Source organism: Megascapheus bottae, chromosome 22 (genome assembly GCF_031878675.1).
Source record: "Megascapheus bottae isolate mThoBot1 chromosome 22, mThoBot2.hap1, whole genome shotgun sequence".
Taxonomy (NCBI): Eukaryota; Metazoa; Chordata; class Mammalia; order Rodentia; family Geomyidae; genus Megascapheus; species Megascapheus bottae.
Window position 1 is genome coordinate 2,527,812 of NC_143530.1, and position 18,717 is coordinate 2,546,528.

Genomic DNA, 18,717 nt, shown 5'->3' on the forward strand with positions numbered 1-18,717 from the left:
AGTTTTCCGTTGTATCCTCCCTTTACTCCGCCTCTCTCCCTCTCTCCTCCCTTCTTCCCCTGCCCTTTCCCCCTCTCTCTCCTACCCCCTCCCTCCCCCCTTCCTTTCTCTCCCTCCTTGCTTCTCCTCCCTCCCCCTCCCTCCTCCTCCTCCCTCTATTCCCATTCTCCTCCTCCCTCTCTCTCTCCCTCTTTTCTCTGTCCCTCTCTGGCTCTATAAAGTGCTATAGAAAAGACTACTGTAAGGAAATGTCTAATGGGAAATCCTGAAGCGGGAAGTGTTGCCTCTGCATCCACCAGACCAAGGGAAGAGGCAGACCCCGAGTCCCTGAGGTCGAGTCCCCGGGGTCGAGTCTCTAGGGTCACTCCTGGCTGGTGGACTGAGCTGGCAGCTCTTGGTTGGCCCAGGTACCGAGCACCAGAGGTTCTGCTGAGATCCACCACCTACAGCTCTCCCATCGACGTCTGGGCCGTGGGCTGTGTCATGGCAGAGGTCTATACACTCAGGCCGCTCTTCCCTGGTGCCAGTGAAATCGACACCATCTTCAAGATTTGCCAAGTGTTGGGGACACCCAAGAAGGTAATGATATGAAGCAAAGTCTCCTGAGCCAAAGCCAGTGGCTTTCCCTGGTCCCTTCAGGCCAAGGCTTGGCAATACTCTCCAATCCGTGCCCGTTCTAGACTCCTGGCCTCCAGCCTTTTCCCTCTAGCATCTCATTCAGTCTGTGGCCTGTTTTGTCTTCCAAAAGGATGGCTCAGTTGCTGTCCTCCTCTCCTAAAAATACTCATTTGCTGTCCACTGCCCACCCTGCAGCTCGTCCACAGCCCCTCTGCACCCCAGCTGTTCCTGGGAGGCCCCCATGTCCGGGCTCTGTGGGGCCCAGGCACCCCTGCTGTGACTGGTAGCCAGACCCCTCTGTTTCTCCGTGGCTCGCCCTCCTCGCCCCTTCTCCAGTGTCCCCTCATCTCCAGCTGTGCCTGTGTGCCTACCTGTGTCATGAAACACAGTTGGCAGGATACTTACTGGTTCGATCCCCAAATCTCAAGACATGGCTGCTGTGATGGAGGCTGAAAGACAAGGGGGTGGAGGATTCTGGGTCTTTTCTGTTGTTTCCTGGATTTTCGTTCCTGAGTTGATTGCCTCTCATGGTGGGTACGAGTAGAAGACGACAAACCCGAGTGACAGCAGTTGGCCGAGAGGGATTGTCCATCTTTTCCTTCTTTCAGACTGACTGGCCGGAAGGCTACCAGCTTTCCAGCGCTATGAACTTCCGCTGGCCCCAGTGCATACCCAACAACCTGAAGACCCTGATTCCCAACGCGAGCAGCGAGGCGGTCCAGCTCCTCAGAGACATGCTGCAGTGGGATCCCAAGAAACGGCCGACGGCGAGTCAGGTTGTGTCCTGCGCTCTTGCTTCTGAAGTTTCCATCTGACTAGATCATTTCTGAACATCATGTAGGGAGCCTTTTATGGGGGAGAGCTAATATGAAATGCCACTCGTGATGTGAGAACTTGAGGTTACTTGAAACTCCCTGTGTCCAATTAAAGGAGTCCAGCCAAACAATATAGCTGCTCTGACTATTAGCACAAAGCCTGGACGCTCCTAGGAATGCAGGTGGGAGTGAAAGGAGATGTAGCTCTCTGGTCCGGAGACCAGTTTCCAATGTCTGCTCTATCACTAATGACCACCTGGGTGGCAATTCCATTTTAAGCCAGTACCTGCTGTCACCTCACACTCTGGAAAGCCTGATTCATTCACCTAGAAGATGGCTGTGAGGCAGCCCGGTGATAACACTGCTCTTGGCATTTTAATTGACATTTGGTACAAAGCTTTAGTATATTTATGTGATTTTCTTTGTCCTGGGGCTGGACTCCAGAGCCTGGGCACTATCCTTGAGCTTTTTTTGCTCTAGGCTAGCACTCTACCACGTAAGTCACAACTGCACTTCAGGATTTTCTGGTGGTTAATTAGAGATCAGAGTCTCAGAGACTTTTCTGCCTAGGCTGGCTTTGAATCACGATCCTCAGACTTCAGCGGCCTCCTAAGTAGCTAGGATTACAGGTGTGAGCCACCAGCACTCCGCTCATTGGGCTTGAACTCTGGGCCTGGGCTTTGTTCCTGAGCTTTTCAACTCAAGGTTACTGCCCTACCCCTGGAGCCACAGCTCCACTTCCCATTTTCTAGTGGTTAATTAGACGTAGAGTCTCACGGTCTTTAGTGCCTAGGCTGGCTTTGAACCTCCATTCTCAGATCTCAACCTCCTGAGTAGCTAGGATTATAGGTGTGACCCACTGTGCCTGGCTGTGATTTTTTTTCTTTCTTTAACTCAATGATGACTCGGTGAAATAGACCCCTTTTCATTTAGCTTGTGTCCATTAGAAAACTGACTCTTTGGGCCCAGAATTTGGCCTAGTGGTAGAGTGCTTTGCCTGGATACCACACACATAGAAAAGCTGGAAGTGGTACTGTGACTCAAGTGGTAGAACTCTAGCTGTGAGGAAAGCTCAAGGACAGTGCTCAGGTCCTGAGTTCAAGCCCCAGGACAGGCCAAAAAGAAAAAGAAAACCGACTCTCCAAAAGCCTGAGTGATTTCTATTGGCTAGACTTTGCTCCTAAGGCCTGGTTTGTCCTTCCAGGCACTTCGCTATACTTACTTCCAGATTGGACACCCACTCGGCACCCATCCCCAGAGCCTCCAGGATCCAGGAAAGCCACAGAAGGACGTCCTGGAGAAGGCAGGGCCCCTTCCTCACATCAAGCCCGTCCCTCCTGCCCAGCCCCCAGCCAAGCCACACGCCAGGATCTCTTCTCAGCCTCATCAAGCCAACGTGGCACCCCAGCGCCTCGTGTACCCCCACAAAGCCGAGGCCATCCGGACAGACCACCCGAGCCAGCTTCAGCAGGACAGGCCCAGCTCACTGCTCTTCCCATCCCTCCATGCCAAGAATCTTCCACCAGTAAGCCGCCAGAGTCGCCGCTGGGCTCTGTCCGTGCCAGTCTTACTTGTCTTGTGGCCGTGTATCTTCTGTGAAATCCCTCCGTTTTCTATCTGTGGGGTGTAAATACACTGCAGCCAGCACTGCCGTAGCACTGAGTTGTAAAAAGACTCTTGGTTCGGGGTCGTTTTGAGTTCTCGCTCTGCTCCGGGGACAGCTGGGAGGTTGGGATGGTACACAGGACACGTGAGTGTCACAGCCTCCCCTCGGCTCTGCTGAGTGACAGCTCGTGACCTGAGCACGCACGTGCTTTACTCTCCACGCTCTCAAGGCTGCTGGCGGTGTCTACCCGCTGCAGGTGTTGCAGTTAGTACTTGACAAAGCATTGGTGTCTAGGGCACAGTTAGAAGTCAGTGACTGTCAGGGAGCGGTGGCTCACGCCCATAGTGCCAGCCTGGGTGAGGGAGTCTGTGAGTTCAGTGAAGCACAAACAAAACTGCCAGTGGAACTGTGTCCCAGGTCGTGGAGCACTACTGGCCTGGAGAATAAGGCTCAGAGGCAGTGCCCACTCCCTGAGTTCAAGCCCCAGGATGGGCACAAAAAAGAAAAAAGCAGCTCAGTAAATGTGAAGTTGTCGTCATTATGAATCCTGCAGAAACTTGCCTCGTGGATGAAAGGGAGGATCGTGATGCCCGCGTGGCCCCCCCAGTCCAGGGGCCCGTGTGTGCTGCTGGAAACCACCAGGGGCCAGGCAGACACGTGCTGGCTTTCATTCCTCGCGCCCTCTGCTGCAGACTGAGGTCGTCGGTGGTGGGCGTCCATGGACAGATTTTCAAATGTTAGATTCAGTAGAAAGATAGCATGAGAAGCAGCTGGCCTTACCATTCACTTTATAATGCTGTCGTCACGTGCTCAGCACTCTACACGTGTGTATACAAAAGAGGGGCTTCTGCTCCAGCTCGTCTTACGGGGTCCAAGCCAGGACAGTGCCAGCGCTTCAGGGGCGGGAATCCCCAGGCACGTTACACAATCACGATTTGGGAGTGCATTGCTTGGAGATTTCCCGTTGTAGCTAATTCTGCAGTTCAGTGATAATTTACAGCCAGGGAAAGGGTTAGGTGCATGGTGTGGTAAACAAGATGGCCGACTCCTTAACCATAAACTCTGTACCTCTCCTGTCGCAGTGGAAACCTCATTAGCTCATTCACAGATGAAGCCAGAGAGAGGAAGAGAGAGGCCAGACATCTTTCTCAGTACATAGGAGGAATCTTGGGCTCCCTTGTTCAGATTCTCCTCTTATGTGACACCGTGTCCTCAGGCACTGGTGGCCAGGATAGGTGAGACAGAAGAACTCAGTCAGTTTTCCACACGGACCTTTTTTTTTTGCCAGTCCTGGGCTTGAGCTCAGGGCCTGAGCACTGTCCTTGGACTTTCTCAAGGCTAGAGCTCTACCACTTGAGCCTCAGCACCACTTCTGGCTTTTTTCTATGTATGTGGTACCGAGGAATCGAACCCGGGTTTTCGTGCATGCTAGGCAAGCACTTTAACCACTAGGCCAAACTCCCGGCCCCCACACGGACCTTTTAAATAGCAAATGTATGGAGATCCCAAGTAAGAGTTACGCGTGGATGGACGAGTAACTCGTGGATGGACGCCACACAGTGCTTTTCCCTCCCTCCCCTTGTCTACACAGAAAATCTCGGCTGGCCTGGAGCACAAGAGCGAGGAGATCAAGCCCAAGAGTCGGAGGAGGTGGGGCCTTGCTTCCAGGTCAACGAAGGATTCCGATGATTGGGCCGACCTGGACAGCCTGGATTTCAGTTCATCCCTTAGCAGGATTGACCAGAGGAACAAGAAGAGACAGAGCGAGGAGACGCTCTGCAGGCAAGCGCCCGCGCCTCCACCACCACACCTGGGGTAGTTGGTCCTGTGCACTGGTGTGATCTGGGGTCTGTGGGTCCTGTGCACTGGAGTGATCTGGGTCTGTGGGTCCTGTGTGCTGGTGTGATCTGGGTCTGTGGGTCCTGTGTACTGGTGTGATCTGGGTCTGTGGGTCCTGTGTGCTGGTGTGATCTGGGTCTGTGGGTCCTGTGTAGTGGTGTGATCTGGGTCTGTGGGTCCTGTGTACTGGTGTGATCTGGGTCTGTGGGTCCTGTGCACTGGAGTGATCTGGGTCTGTGGGTCCTGTGTACTGGTGTGATCTGGGTCTGTGGGTCCTGTGTAGTGGTGTGATCTGGGTCTGTGGGTCCTGTGTACTGGTGTGATCTAGGTCTGTGGGTCCTGTGTACTGGTGTGATCTGGGTCTGTGGGTCCTGTGCGCTGGTGTGATCTGGGTCTGTGGGTCCTGTGCGCTGGTGTGATCTGGGTCTGTGGGTCCTGTGTACTGGTGTGATCTGGGTCTGTGGGTCCTGTGCACTGGTGTGATCTGGGGTCTGTGGGTCCTGTGTACTAGTGTGATCTGGGTCTCTGGGTCCTGTGCACTGGTGTGATCTGGGGTCTGTGGGTCCTGTGTACTGGTGTGATCTGGGTCTGTGGGTCCTGTGTACTGGTGTGATCTGGGTCTGTGGGTCCTGTGTACTGGTGTGATCTGGGGTCTGTGGGTCCTGTGTAGTGGTGTGATCTGGGTCTGTGGGTCCTGTGCACTGGTGTGATCTGGGTCTGTGGGTCCTGTGCGCTGGTGTGATCTGGGTCTGTGGGTCCTGTGTACTGGTGTGATCTGGGTCTGTGGGTCCTGTGCGCTGGTGTGATCTGGGTCTGTGGGTCCTGTGTACTGGTGTGATCTGGGTCTGTGGGTCCTGTGCACTGGTGTGATCTGGGGTCTGTGGGTCCTGTGTACTGGTGTGATCTGGGTCTGTGGGTCCTGTGCACTGGTGTGATCTGGGTCTGTGGGTCCTGTGCGCTGGTGTGATCTGGGTCTGTGGGTCCTGTGCGCTGGTGTGATCTGGGTCTGTGGGTCCTGTGCGCTGGTGTGATCTGGGTCTGTGGGTCCTGTGTACTGGTGTGATCTGGGTCTGTGGGTCCTGTGTACTGGTGTGATCTGGGTCTGTGGGTCCTGTGCACTGGTGTGATCTGGGGTCTGTGGGTCCTGTGTACTGGTGTGAACTGGGGTCTGTGGGTCCTGTGTACTGGTGTGATCTGGGGTCTGTGGGTCCTGTGTACTGGTGTGATCTGGGTCTGTGGGTCCTGTGTACTGGTGTGATCTGGGTCTGTGGGTCCTGTGTACTGGTGTGATCTGGGTCTGTGGGTCCTGTGCACTGGTGTGATCTGGGTCTGTGGGTCCTGTGTACTGGTGTGATCTGGGTCTGTGGGTCCTGTGTACTGGTGTGATCTGGGTCTGTGGGTCCTGTGTACTGGTGTGATCTGGGGTCTGTGGGTCCTGTGTACTGGTGTGATCTGGGTCTGTGGGTCCTGTGTACTGGTGTGATCTGGGGTCTGTGGGTCCTGTGTACTGGTGTGATCTGGGTCTGTGGGTCCTATGTACTGGTGTGATCTGGGTCTGTGGGTCCTGTGTACTGGTGTGATCTGGGGTCTGTGGGTCCTGTGTAGTGGTGTGATCTGGGGTCTGTGGGTCCTGTGTAGTGGTGTGAACTGGGGTCTGTGGGTCCTGTGTATTGGTGTGATCTGGGTCTGTGGATCCTGTGTACTGGTGTGATCTGGGGTCTGTGGGTCCTGTGCACTGGACTGATCTGGGTCTGTGGGTCCTGTGTACTGGTGTGATCTGGGTCTGTGGGTCCTGTGTACTGGTGTGATCTGGGGTCTGTGGGTCCTGTGTACTGGTGTGATCTGGGGTCTGTGGGTCCTGTGTAGTGGTGTGATCTGGGGTCTGTGGGTCCTGTGTAGTGGTGTGAACTGGGGTCTGTGGGTCCTGTGTACTGGTGTGATCTGGGTCTGTGGGTCCTGTGTACTGGTGTGATCTGGGTCTGTGGGTCCTGTGTACTGGTGTGATCTGGGTCTGTGGGTCCTGTGCACTGGTGTGATCTGGGGTCTGTGGGTCCTGTGTACTGGTGTGAACTGGGGTCTGTGGGTCCTGTGTACTGGTGTGATCTGGGTTTGTGGGTCCTGTGTACTGGTGTGATCTGGGTCTGTGGGTCCTGTGTAGTGGTGTGATCTGGGGTCTGTGGGTCCTGTGTACTGGTGTGATCTGGGTCTGTGGGTCCTGTGCACTGGTGTGATCTGGGGTCTGTGGGTCCTGTGTACTGGTGTGATCTGGGGTCTGTGGGTCCTGTGCACCGGTGTGATCTGGGTCTGTGGGTCCTGTGTACTGGTGTGATCTGGGGTCTGTGGGTCCTGTGCACTGGACTGATCTGGGTCTGTGGGTCCTGTGTACTGGTGTGATCTGGGGTCTGTGGGTCCTGTGTAGTGGTGTGATCTGGGTCTGTGGGTCCTGTGTACTGGTGTGATCTGGGTCTGTGGGTCCTGTGTACTGGTGTGAACTGGGGTATGTGGGTCCTGTGTAGTGGTGTGATCTGGGTCTGTGGGTCCTGTGTACTGGTGTGATCTGGGTCTGTGGGTCCTGTGTACTGGTGTGATCTGGGTCTGTGGGTCCTGTGTACTGGTGTGATCTGGGGTCTGTGGGTCCTGTGTAGTGGTGTGATCTGGGTCTGTGGATCCTGTGCACTGGTGTGATCTGGGTCTGTGGGTCCTGTGTACTGGTGTGAACTGGGGTCTGTGGGTCCTGTGCACCGGTGTGATCTGGGTCTGTGGGTCCTGTGTACTGGTGTGATCTGGGTCTGTGGGTCCTGTGCACTGGTGTGAACTGGGGTCTGTGGGTCCTGTGCACTGGTGTGAACTGGGGTCTGTGGGTCCTGTGCACTGGTGTGATCTGGGTTGTGGATCCTGTGTACTGGTGTGATGCACAGGGCCTCTGTCTCTGGCTCTGTCCTGCTCACTTAGCCCATGCTTTCTTGACACAGATTTGAGAGTGTTCTGGACCTGAAACCCTCTGAGCCTGTGAGTACAGGAAGTAGCGCCCCCACCCAGACGTCACACCCCAGGAGAGACACGCCCACTCTGAGGTCGGCAGCCAAGCTGCACTACTTGAAGCACTCGAGGTACCTGCCCGGTAAGATCCGCCTGCCTGTTCTCTGACTGCTGTGCAAGGGTTGGGGAGGATGGAGGGAGGGTGGAGGGCTGTGCAGAGATGGGGGGCAGCCAGGCTCCCAGTGAGCCTCGGGGGCTCTTGGGCCTCTTTTCAGGCGCAGTGGGAAGCTCTGGAAGGCTCTGAGGAGGCCGTGGAGTTTTGGCGGGGTGTGGTGTGGGCTGCAGTGGTGGGAGGGGCCCGGCTTCGGGGGCCTTGCTGGAGTGGGTTGCTGTGTGAGGCCACACTGCACTCCTGGAAGGCGGGGTGCAGTGGTGAGAGGGCCCGGCCTCGGGCCCCCCGGCGTGGGCTGCTCTGTCAGGCCACACTGCACTCCTGGAAGGCGGGGTGCTGCTGGTCAGCGGGTCGCCTGTGTGAGACGTCAGGTGTGCCTGAGCTTCTTCCGGGCCCACCCGCAGTGTATGCGGTCCCCTCTGCTTCTTCCTGGTCCCTGATGCATATTTTTTTACATTTTATTCCTCAACCTCATCTGCTCTCTATTTAGGAATAAACATCAGAAACGGCATACTCCCAAATCCGGGCAAGGACTTTGTTCCGTCTAACCCGTGGTCCAGTTCCGGCCTCTCTGGCAAGTCTTCGGGGTCAGTTTCAGTAATCAGCAAGATAAATTCAGGTGAGCAGAGACTTCGGGAGGAGGAGAGGGAGGGGGGCAGAGCCGTGCCGGAGTCTCCCCGCCCTATCTCCAGTTCCCAGCAGCAGGCCTGGGCCAGGTTGCTCAGTTTCCCCAGGCCCTGCCCTTGGGGTGGTGCAGAATCTTCCTTGGCCGAAGGGAAAAGCAGAAGTGATTTTTTCAGCTTCGCACCCCTCCCCTCGCTGCTGCAGCTGTGGTTCTTGATGTCTGAGCAGCCAGCCCGGGGCCAGGTGTCAGACTCCCTCCAACTGGAAGGTGGACCCCATTCTCTGTAGACCTGTGTCTTCCTGGAGTGTCCCCTACCTGAGGCAGTCCTACTGTGTGCTGCTTCCCCACATGCTGCCCTACTGTGCGCCACGCAGCTATCTTACCTTTACTTCTCCTATCTTCATCTACTTGTCATCACTTATTTTTAAGAAATATAAAAGACAGAGAGAGAGAGAGACTGTGTATCAGTGCCCATATACCACCACCCAGGAAGATGTGAGGCAGGCATGGTGATGCAAGGTGTTTGCACAGTGGAGGCTGGAGGTCCATGAGTTCAAACCTGGGCTGGCTAGTGAGTCCTTCCCTCAAAACCCAGCAACACAAATAAGTCAAACTGAAGCCTGTCCCTCTCCCCTTCCATCCCAGCCTCCTCTAGGTTCTTATTGTTCGCGGTTTTTATTTGTTTGTTTGTTCTTTTAAAGAAAAGAAAAAAAAATGGCAAGAAAAAAAAAAAAAAACAAAAGCAAAAATGTCTGGCAGGCCCAGCGGCTCACACCCGTATCCTCAAGATCGGAACTTCTGTTTTGTTTTTCATCAGTTGGTTCCGGCTCCACGAGTTCTAGTGGACTGACTGGAAATTATATCCCTTCCTTCCTGAAAAAAGAAATTGGTTCTGCTGTGCAGAGGGTCCACCTGGCACCTGTCCCAGACCCTTCCCCCGGTGCGTTCCTCATCTGCGGCTGCTGAGCAGGGCCTGCGGGGGGAGAGGGGGGGGGCACACCAGGGCGGGTGGAGCAGGGCGGGGGGGGGGGGCTCTCCGGGGCAGGTGCTCCCCAGGGCCCAGGAGGAAGCGGAACTGGCAGCAGCGGGGAGCGCGGGGGTTGGTGTGTGGGTGCAGACTCTAGTTTGAGCCCTGAGGAGCAGCCTGGGAGCAGTGGTGAAGTAGAGACGTGAAGAAGGCGGCCGCTGGCTCTGACGAGGCGGAGTGCACGACTGCCCTGCCTGACCCACTGGAGGGCGCCCCAGGGCTCACACCTGTAACCACGGCTACTCACGAGGCTGAGATCTGAGATCGTGGTGCAAAGCCAGCCTGGGAAGAAAGCCCTCGAGACTCCTATCTCCAGTGAGCTACCCTAAGATAAGCCGGAGGAGTGGGAGCTCAAGTGGCCAGACCGTCAGCCTTGAGCATAAAAGCTGAACGAGAGTGCCGGGCTCTGAGCTCACGCCCCGGCACGCTCCCCTCCCCACAGAGTTGGAGAAGGCAGCGGGCCCATGTCCAGCCTCCAGCCTCTGCCGTCCAGTCACTGGACACGTCCTCCGGCCACGTGGCTGTGGGGCGTCCAGCCTCTGCCGTCCGGTCACTGGACACGTCCTCTGGACACGTGGCTGAGGGGCGTCCAGCCTCTGCTGTCCGCTCACTGGACACGTCCTCTGGCCACGTGGCTGAGGGGCGTCCAGCCTCTGCTGTCCGCTCACTGGACATGTCCTCTGGCCACGTGGCTGTGGGGCATCCAGCCTCTGCCGTCCGCTCACTGGACACATCCTCTGGCGTGTGGAGGCCCCTGTGGTCAGACGCGTCTCTCTTCTGTTGCAGGCTACTCGTCTCTGAAGGCCGTACGACCTCATCCTGGGCGGCCTTTCTTCCACACTCAGCCCAGAAACACTGCGGGGCTCATGCCCCGGCTGCCGGCCGCCCAGCCGGTGCACGGCAGAACAGACTGGGCTTCCAAGTACCCGGCAAGGCGGTGACTGCCGGCCCAGAGGCCCGTGCGGGGAGGCCCGAGCCTGGAGGCCCATGTCGGGGGACCCCTGCAAGGAGGCCTGTGCGGGGAGGCCCGTGCCGGGAGACCCCTGCAGGGAGGCCCAAGCCCGGAGGCCCGAGTCAGGAGACCCGTGTGGGGAGGCCCGTGCCTGGAAGCCCCGGGGAGAGAAGCTGGCTGCTTTCTCTTATCCCCCTGGTGTTCGTTGACAGAAAAGCAAACCTACACTTTGTAGTTGTTCTTCTGAACCGAGACACTTCAATATTCTTTTTTTAAGGTTTTTTTTTTTTTAAGATTGATTTGAATGCAATATCCATTTTTTTGTATAAAATTATTTTATGCTGCAACTGGGTCCCATTATTTTCATAAGCAACAGCATTTTGTATGTATAGGTTCTGTTTTAGCATTTTATATGGTCAACTTTGTAAGAAACTTTTTAAAGATTTAAATGATTTTTTTTTCTTCTTGTTGGGGTTCCAGATAATATTTTATACAGATTTTGAAAAAAATGTAATAATATTGATCCAGTATTGCAACAGGGGTGCAACGAGAAGAAGATGCACAATTATGTACTTGGTATGTGTGGGCACCAGAGTGAAGTTTTATTTAAAATGAGGCTCTTTAGGGACTGTGAGCTTTCTTGGACTGGCCTTCAGAAAGTGACCCATTGTGTCTCAAATAGCCTGTCCATGACTCTGTGTGCGTGCGTGCGTGCGTGCGTGTATGTGTGCCATACTGGAGCTGGAACTCAGAGCCCTGTGCTCTCACTTGGCTTTTCTGCCACTCCTTTCCATCCCCAAATACCTCCTTAATGGAATTCATTTGGCTTTATTCTGGTTTCCTAGAGAAAAACATTTCGCATTCCAGTGAAACCACGTGTACTCAAAGCCATCACATCCATCTTCTGCCACTTTTGAGGTCACAGTGTCTGGACCACAGGAAGCATTCCTGTGCACAGGTTCTCCGTAGAAAAGCTCACATGCTCAGTTTAACGTACACTCCTGCCAGGGGCTAGTAACACTTGGTTTTATTCATCAAATATATTTTTGAGGGCAGGGAACATGGCCTAGTGGTAGAGTGCTTGCCTAGCATGCACAAAGACCCAGGTTCAATTCCTCAGTACCACAAAAAAAAAAAGCTGGGAGTGGTGCTGAGGCTCAAGTGGTAGAGCTCTAACCTTGAGAAAGTCCAAGGACAATGCTCAGGCCCTGAGCTCAAGCCCAGGACTGGTCCAAAAATAACCAGACCAAAAATGATTATAGTATCTTAGATAGGATTTTGCATTTGGCTCATTTCCTCAGACTTTGGTAGAAGCAGCTCCTAAATACTGTGAGCAGATTCTTGGAGTTCGTTGGGTCAGGGTGGGGTGGGGCCCGCGTACCTCAGAGTCACGGACGCCACAGTACCAGCCTCCCGGGGGGACACCCGGAGCTCTTAACTGGGGCAGTTTCTGCTCCCCGGGCAGAGGCTGTGGCTGTGAGAAATGCTCGCAGCAGTGTTGCATTAAATAGCAAGGCTAGTTTGGAGACAGGAAAAAATGACCAAGTCCATCGACACCTGTCACATCAGCTTCCCTTCGGGTTACCTCCCCATGGGCTCATGCAGGAGCCATTGTAACCCCTGCCTTGTGCACACCGCGTCCTCCCGGGCTTCCAACAACTCTTTTGTCCTGCTCTACATGGCCAGGCAGGTGAGGGTGACAGGGCCAGGGCAGCGCTTCCGCGTGGCTCTCCTGGAAAGGTGTGAGTAATGAAGCAACCGCAGCCTGAACCGTCTACCAGGACCTCAAACCAAGGCGGCACTTGTGCTTTAGAGAGTATCAAAATACACTTGAGCAACATCTGGGGTGCCGACATGGTGCCAGGGTCCATTTGCTGGCCGCATCTCACTGCTCACGAGCTGTAGCAGGGCTTTTGAAACAACGTCATGAAGCAAGCTCTTGAGACCGCACTCATGTTTGTATTATATTCTCAGCTCATTATCTAAGGTAACTGAAAATGGGTTTTAGAGATGATTCCCTGACTGTGAGTTTAATATTTATTTTCTCTGTATTATCTGTCTATCTAAAGTAAATTAATCTGAAACCTGGCCTAGCTAGCTGGAAAGCTGGTTTAAACTGTAAATACCTCTTACAGAGGCACACATTATATTCTCTTTAGCTTATGTTGACTAAGGTTATTACATTTATTTAATTGGAAAAGCTTGTTATCTGATGGTTGTACATTCTGAAACTGTTTACTTCCTAATACTTTTGGAGGAAGGGCCAAACTAAGGAGAATATTTTATCTCCTCCCTTTTATCCTTTTCGTTATTTACCAGTAAGTAACTTCCCATCAAAAGATAAAATTCACATGAACTCACACACAAGTCAAAACGTAAATGGGCACTTGAGGGGAAAAAATGCAGCTCTGAATAACTAGCAAGTCCTAAGGCATTTCCATCTTTCAGTGGGATAAAGGACAAATTGTGTACATGAGTTATGTGCTGTAGAAGGAAATACGAATGTTTTTAATGGAAATAAAATGCTGCCTGTTGCGTGTATTTCCTGTCACTGTAGAATTGTAAAATGGAAGACAAGTCACTTACAGAAGTGATGGTTTGAACTGTACCTGTCTAAGACTACCCCTCATTTCTAGTTGAAAGCTTTCTGAGATGTCAGAAGATACAGTGGTGGCTCTGGGAGTGACTGCATCACAGAGAAAGTACATTTGTGTAGAAGCTGTCCTTGACCAGGTAGTTAGTTCACTTTACAGTCAAACCTGCTTATGCCTCACAGAGCCCCAGGACAATAGCACTTACATAGGCAGAAAAGTGATTTTTCAAACAATTTTTTAGATACCTTGCTGTGTAAAGGATCATATCTTTTAAATTAAAAAAACGAAAAAGGGATGTCGTCTCCTGGGATGAAGAAGAAAAAACTTGAATACACTCAGTGGAGCCCATATTAAACGATTAGGCCTGCCTCCGTGTCGGGCAGATGCAGCACTGACAGAATTCGTGAGCATTGTGAGCTCTTAGGAAGCGGCCATTCCCAGCCATCAAAACACTGTGCCATTTAGCAGAGGAGAAAAACGGGAACACAGGCTGTACATTTCATTCTAGTGGAAGACCAAAAATGAATTTGTTTAGAAGAAAACATGGACACACTGTCTTATCCCTTTAAGCATACTGTAGCAACTTGTTTTAATTAATGTAATTTTTAGAACTATTTTTGCAATTTCCAAACAAATGTACTGTACGTTTATGTATAATTTCCTGAGAGAGCCTTCTGAAAATTGACCAGACAAGCTGGAGGTGGGGGAATCTCATGTTAATTGGTATTATTGGTTTGTTTCTTAAAGACATGCTTTACAGACACTGCTAATGTGAATTTTATGTGACGGAACAAGGTCATCTGATAGTGGTATCTCAGTGCAGATAGAATTTGAGTTACATAATTTGACTACAGTGCAGCAATGGGGAAGTTATTTATTTATAAAGCAAATATTTATAGTAGTGAAAAGATTCTAGTTCAGCAAACCATGGAAGCAAGCCCTCCCGAAGGAAATGTTGCCTTTGGAATACTTTGTCCTGAGTTGATGAAGGAGATTAACTTTCAGTAAGGGAAGGTTTCCTGTTCCAAATAAAGTGACAACTTAAGGAAAAATGGATTTGAATATTTGTGGTCTTGTTTTCATATTCTTCAATAAAAGATAACATTAAGAGCGGGGAGTGGGGCCTGGTGGTGGAGTGCTGGCCTAGCACGCACTAAGACCCGGGTTCGATTCCTCAGTACCACATACAGAGAAAAAAGCCGGAAGTGGTGCTGAGGCTCAAGTGATAGAGCTCTAGCCTTGAGAAAGTCCAAGGACAGGGCTCAAGCCCCAGGACTGGCTAAAAAGAATAATAATAACTAAGCTAAGCACTGTGGCTCATGCCTCTAATCTAGGTACTCCAGAGAGGTTGAGATCTGAGGGTCACAGTTCAAAGCCAGCTGAAGGAGGAGATTCTTTTTTTTTTTTTTTTTTTTTGCCAGTCCTGGGCTTGAGCTCAGGGCCTGAGCACTGTCCGTGGGCTTTCTCAAGGCTAGAGCTCTACCACTTGAGCCTCAGCACCACTTCTGACTTTTTCTAAGTATGTGGTACCAAGGAATCGTACCCAGATTTTTGTGCATGCTAGGCAAGCACTCTACCACTAGGCCACACTCCCAGCCCGAGGAGGAGATTCTTATCTTATCTCCAATAAACTACTCCAAAAAAAGCTGCAAGTGGCCCTACGGTTCTAGTGGTAAAGCACATGCCTTGCACAAAAGACAGTGCCTGGGTGAAGCTTGTAAGCCCCAGAACTGAAGGAGAAAAATTTACTTTAGGGGTTGTAGTGGCCTTACATGCAAACAAAGCATGAGTTCCTTTCGCTGGGGACTTGCTAATAAAATGCTTCCTCAATTTCTCCTTAATACCTAGACTGGTGTCACGGGGGGATGCACTCAGAGCGGCAGGAAGAAGAGTTTTGTTTTGAATTCGCCCATTAGTAGCAAGTTAGATACCTAGAGATATTATTTAAAAAGCAGAATGCACTGCGTCTGGCTCCCGCTCTCACAGCCATTGCAGTACATTGAGCTCCATAGAGACAGCGCAGGGGCGAGTGAGAGCCAGACAGGCTCCGAGCGACGCTGTGCCTCGAGGAGGAGAAACTAAACATGGCAAAGGAGATCCTAAGAAGCCGAGAGGCAACCTGTCATCATGTGTGTTCTTTGTGCACACTTGCGGGGAGGCGCAGAAGAAGCAGCACCCGGATGCTTCAGTCAGCTTTGCAGAGTTTTCTACAAAGTGCTCAGAGGTGGAAGACTGACTGCTGAAGAGGAGGGGAAACTGAAGACATGGCCAAGGCGGCCAAGGCCGGTTATGAAAGAGAAATGAAACCTACATCCCGCCCAAAGGGGACACAAAAAAGAAGTTCAAGGATCCCAGTGCAGACAAGAGGCCTCCCTGGGCCTTCTTGTTCTGTTCTGAATATCGCCCTAAAATCAAAGGGGAACGCCCTGGCCTGTCGGCGATGTCGCAAAAACACACGAACAAAAACAGCGGAGAAACACATAGAACAACACCGGTGCAGAGGACAAGCAGCCTGAGGAGGAGAAGAGGCTGAGCTGAAGGGAAACTACGGGAAGGATATGGCTGCCTGCCCCGCTGAAGGAAGGTCTGATGCAGCAAAAAAAAGAAAGGGGGGCGTGAAGGCTGAAAAAGAAGGAGGAAGAGGGGGAAGATGACGAGGATGATGAGTTGGTTCAAGCACAGTTTTTTTTTCTTGTCTAGAAAGCATTTAACACCTCTGTACACAGCTCACTCTTTTTTTTTTTTTGTCAGTTCTGGGCTTGAGCTCAGGGCCTGAGCACTGTCCTTGGACTTTCTCAAGGCTAGAGCTCTACCACTTGAGCCTCAGCACCACTTCTGGCTTTTTCTGTGTATGTGGTACCGAGGAATCGAACCTGGGTCTTGTTGGGGCACAGCACAAATTAGTTATATATGGGGACTGTAGTTTTTTTCATCTTCAGTTGTCGGACGCAGCTCATACGAAATAATTGTTGTTCTGTTAACTGAATACCACTCTGTAATTGCAAAAAAAAAGTTGCAGCTGTTTTGTTGACATTCTGAATGCTTCTAAGTAAATATAATTTTTTATTAGTATTGTCCTTTTCATAGGTCTGGAATTTTTCTTCTTGAGGGGAAACATGTCTTTTGCTTTTGCCCATTTTCGATCACCTGAATTATACTGCAGTGTTTTATCTTTTCATCTACTTAGCTGATAAACTTGTCTCCACACTCTATAGGTCATAATGGGGTAATGAAAGTAAACGAGGACATTTTCATTCATAACTGAAACTAAAATCTCTCATCAATTTCACATGGCCCACTTAGATTTTACAAAGTGAATAATCAGTTCTATTCACAGCATGGGATTATTAGAATTAAACCATTTGTAAGTCTGAAGGACTAGTAGAAAGCTATAATCTTCACAGAAGGACTCTGTTCTTTAACTCCCATTACCATGTAATGGCAGTTACACTTTGCAGTACCCACATGAAAGAAGACCTGAGAATGTACACCCCAAAGTGTGAGCTTAAACTGCAAGACTTTTTGTTGTTATTTCCAGGGAAAGTAGTGGCTATGCATGCCCCTTTCCATTCAGCTTCACTATGGACTGCTCAGGAAACTTTGAGACTTTCAATTAATTTGACCAGTGTTTTACAATTACGCCACATTTAAAATAGAATATATTTTCCTACGTTGTGGTTTTTCCCTGTCTAAATCAAAGACAAACTGCTTTGTAGGGCAAGTTACCCAATTTGTTTGAATTTCTCTCCCCCCCCCCCCCCACTTATCCATTAGAGTCATGTTTATCTGCTTAGCAGTTTAGGGAACAATTTGGCAATTTTGTGGGGATTTTTTTTGAGAGTATGGTTCTCTTAAAGTGCCAGTATTTTAAAATAGCGTTCTTGGCATTTTACCCGCTTTTGTGATGGAGTGCTGTTTTGTTATAATTTGGATTCTTTCCAATTGCATTTGTTAATGTAATTTTAGGAGGAATACTGAACATTTAAGTCCTGCTAGGATGATACTAATAAACTAATAATTGCAGAGGTTTTTTTTTTTAAAAAAAAAAAGCAGAATGATTCAGAAGCAGAATGAACTATGTAACATGTGGGCAGAGAGATAGGGGGGAAAGGGGAGGGGGCAGGCGGAGAAAGGAAAGAAATGTATAATATAACAAGAACGTACCTATTTGTCCTTGATGCTGGCTGAGCACTAACAAATCAATTACACTCAGTGGGTATTTGCTTTTTAATCCTGGGGCTTACATTATAATTTACAAATAAAAAAAAAATATTGTAGCAATGAAGGGGAAAAGAAAGGCAGACTGCCACGTGCAGCGCCTCATTTGGATGTGTCTGGAGTCTTGGAAGCTTGACTACCCTACGTTCTCCTACAAATGGACCTTGAGAGAGCTTGTTTGGAGGTTCTAGCAGGGGAGCGCAGCTACTCGTATACCCTTGACCGAAGACCGGTCCTCCTCTATCGGGGATGGTCGTCCTCTTCGACCGAGCGCGCAGCTTCGGGAGGGACGCACATGGAGCGGTGAGGGAGGAAGGGGACACCCGCCTAGCCAGCCAGATCAGCCGAATCAACCCTGGCGATCAATGGGGTGACAGATGTCGCAGCCAGATCGCCCTCACATCCGAGAAAACACGGAGCTCGCTTCGGTATATAAGGTGCGAGGATGCCGCACACTTCACGCATAGGTTGAGTTCGCTCGTCGCGTTGTGTCCCTGACCTGCTCGGGTAACCAAAGGTAAACCTCATTAACAGAGACAGAGTGTGTTTTCACTCCATTAAACGCTAAACTCAGGCCGCAAATGGTTGAAATTTGGGTTGAATTTTTATATTACCCACAATTCCTTGCAGCTGGGTGGAGTATGCTAAACACCATGGTTTCTTTGGGCGAGACTTCCAGGAGCCCCGCCCTCCTGCCACGCCCACCCCACCGGCCACGCCCACCCCTCCTCCTGCTGCTCCGCGTCGCGAGTGGGAGCCAGGTCTGTGTCGGCAGCCGTCCCGCCGCTCCTCCCGCCGTCCTCCCGGCCCTCCCCCGCCCCGTCCCGCTGGCCGCCCTCCTCTCCCCACCCCCAGCCCCGCTCCCCGTCCCGCAGGCGCGGGCTAGGCCCGCCGGGGTCCTGGGCTGCGGGCGTCTTCCTCCCCGCCTGCGGCCCCGCCTCGGAGTGCCCGGGACGGCGCAGCGCCCCAGCCCCGAGCCCGGGTGTCCCTGGCGCCCGAGCCCCCCAGTCCCAGTGTCCCCGGAGCCCCAGCCCCCCAGCCCCGAGCCCCCGAGCCCCGGCGCCCCAGCCCCCGAGCCCCTGAGCCCCCGAGCCCCGGCGCCCGAGCCCCCCAGTCCCGAGCCCCCGAGCCCTAGCCCCCCAGTCCCAGAGCCCCCGAGCCCGGGTGTCCCCGGAGCCCCAGCCCCGAGCCCGGGTGTCCCCCAGCCCCAGCCCCCCAGCCCCAGCCCCGAGCCCCCCAGCCCCGAGCCCCCGAGCCCCCGAGCCCGAGTGT

The 18,717-nt window shown here is 52.2% G+C and overlaps 1 protein-coding gene across 2 annotated transcripts in view; it reads left to right on the forward strand.

Annotated features, from left to right (window-relative positions):
* The window catches only part of Cilk1 (ciliogenesis associated kinase 1), a 21,398-nt gene extending 10,735 nt beyond the window's left edge, over positions 1-10,663 (forward strand). The window contains exons 6-13 of one of the 2 annotated variants that reach the window (XM_090355477.1): positions 408-579; positions 1,227-1,394; positions 2,638-2,958; positions 4,631-4,821; positions 7,851-7,999; positions 8,520-8,648; positions 9,472-9,594; positions 10,468-10,663. In XM_090355477.1, the coding sequence (XP_090211603.1) occupies positions 408-579; positions 1,227-1,394; positions 2,638-2,958; positions 4,631-4,821; positions 7,851-7,999; positions 8,520-8,648; positions 9,472-9,594; positions 10,468-10,622 (1,408 nt within the window). In that variant the 3' untranslated portion in view covers positions 10,623-10,663. Of the gene's footprint in view, positions 1-407; positions 580-1,226; positions 1,395-2,637; positions 2,959-4,630; positions 4,822-7,850; positions 8,000-8,519; positions 8,649-9,083; positions 9,374-9,471; positions 9,595-10,467 lie in introns of those variants that run through there. The other variant, XM_090355478.1, reaches the window with a different exon arrangement.
* The last annotated feature ends 8,054 nt before the right edge of the window (positions 10,664-18,717 follow it).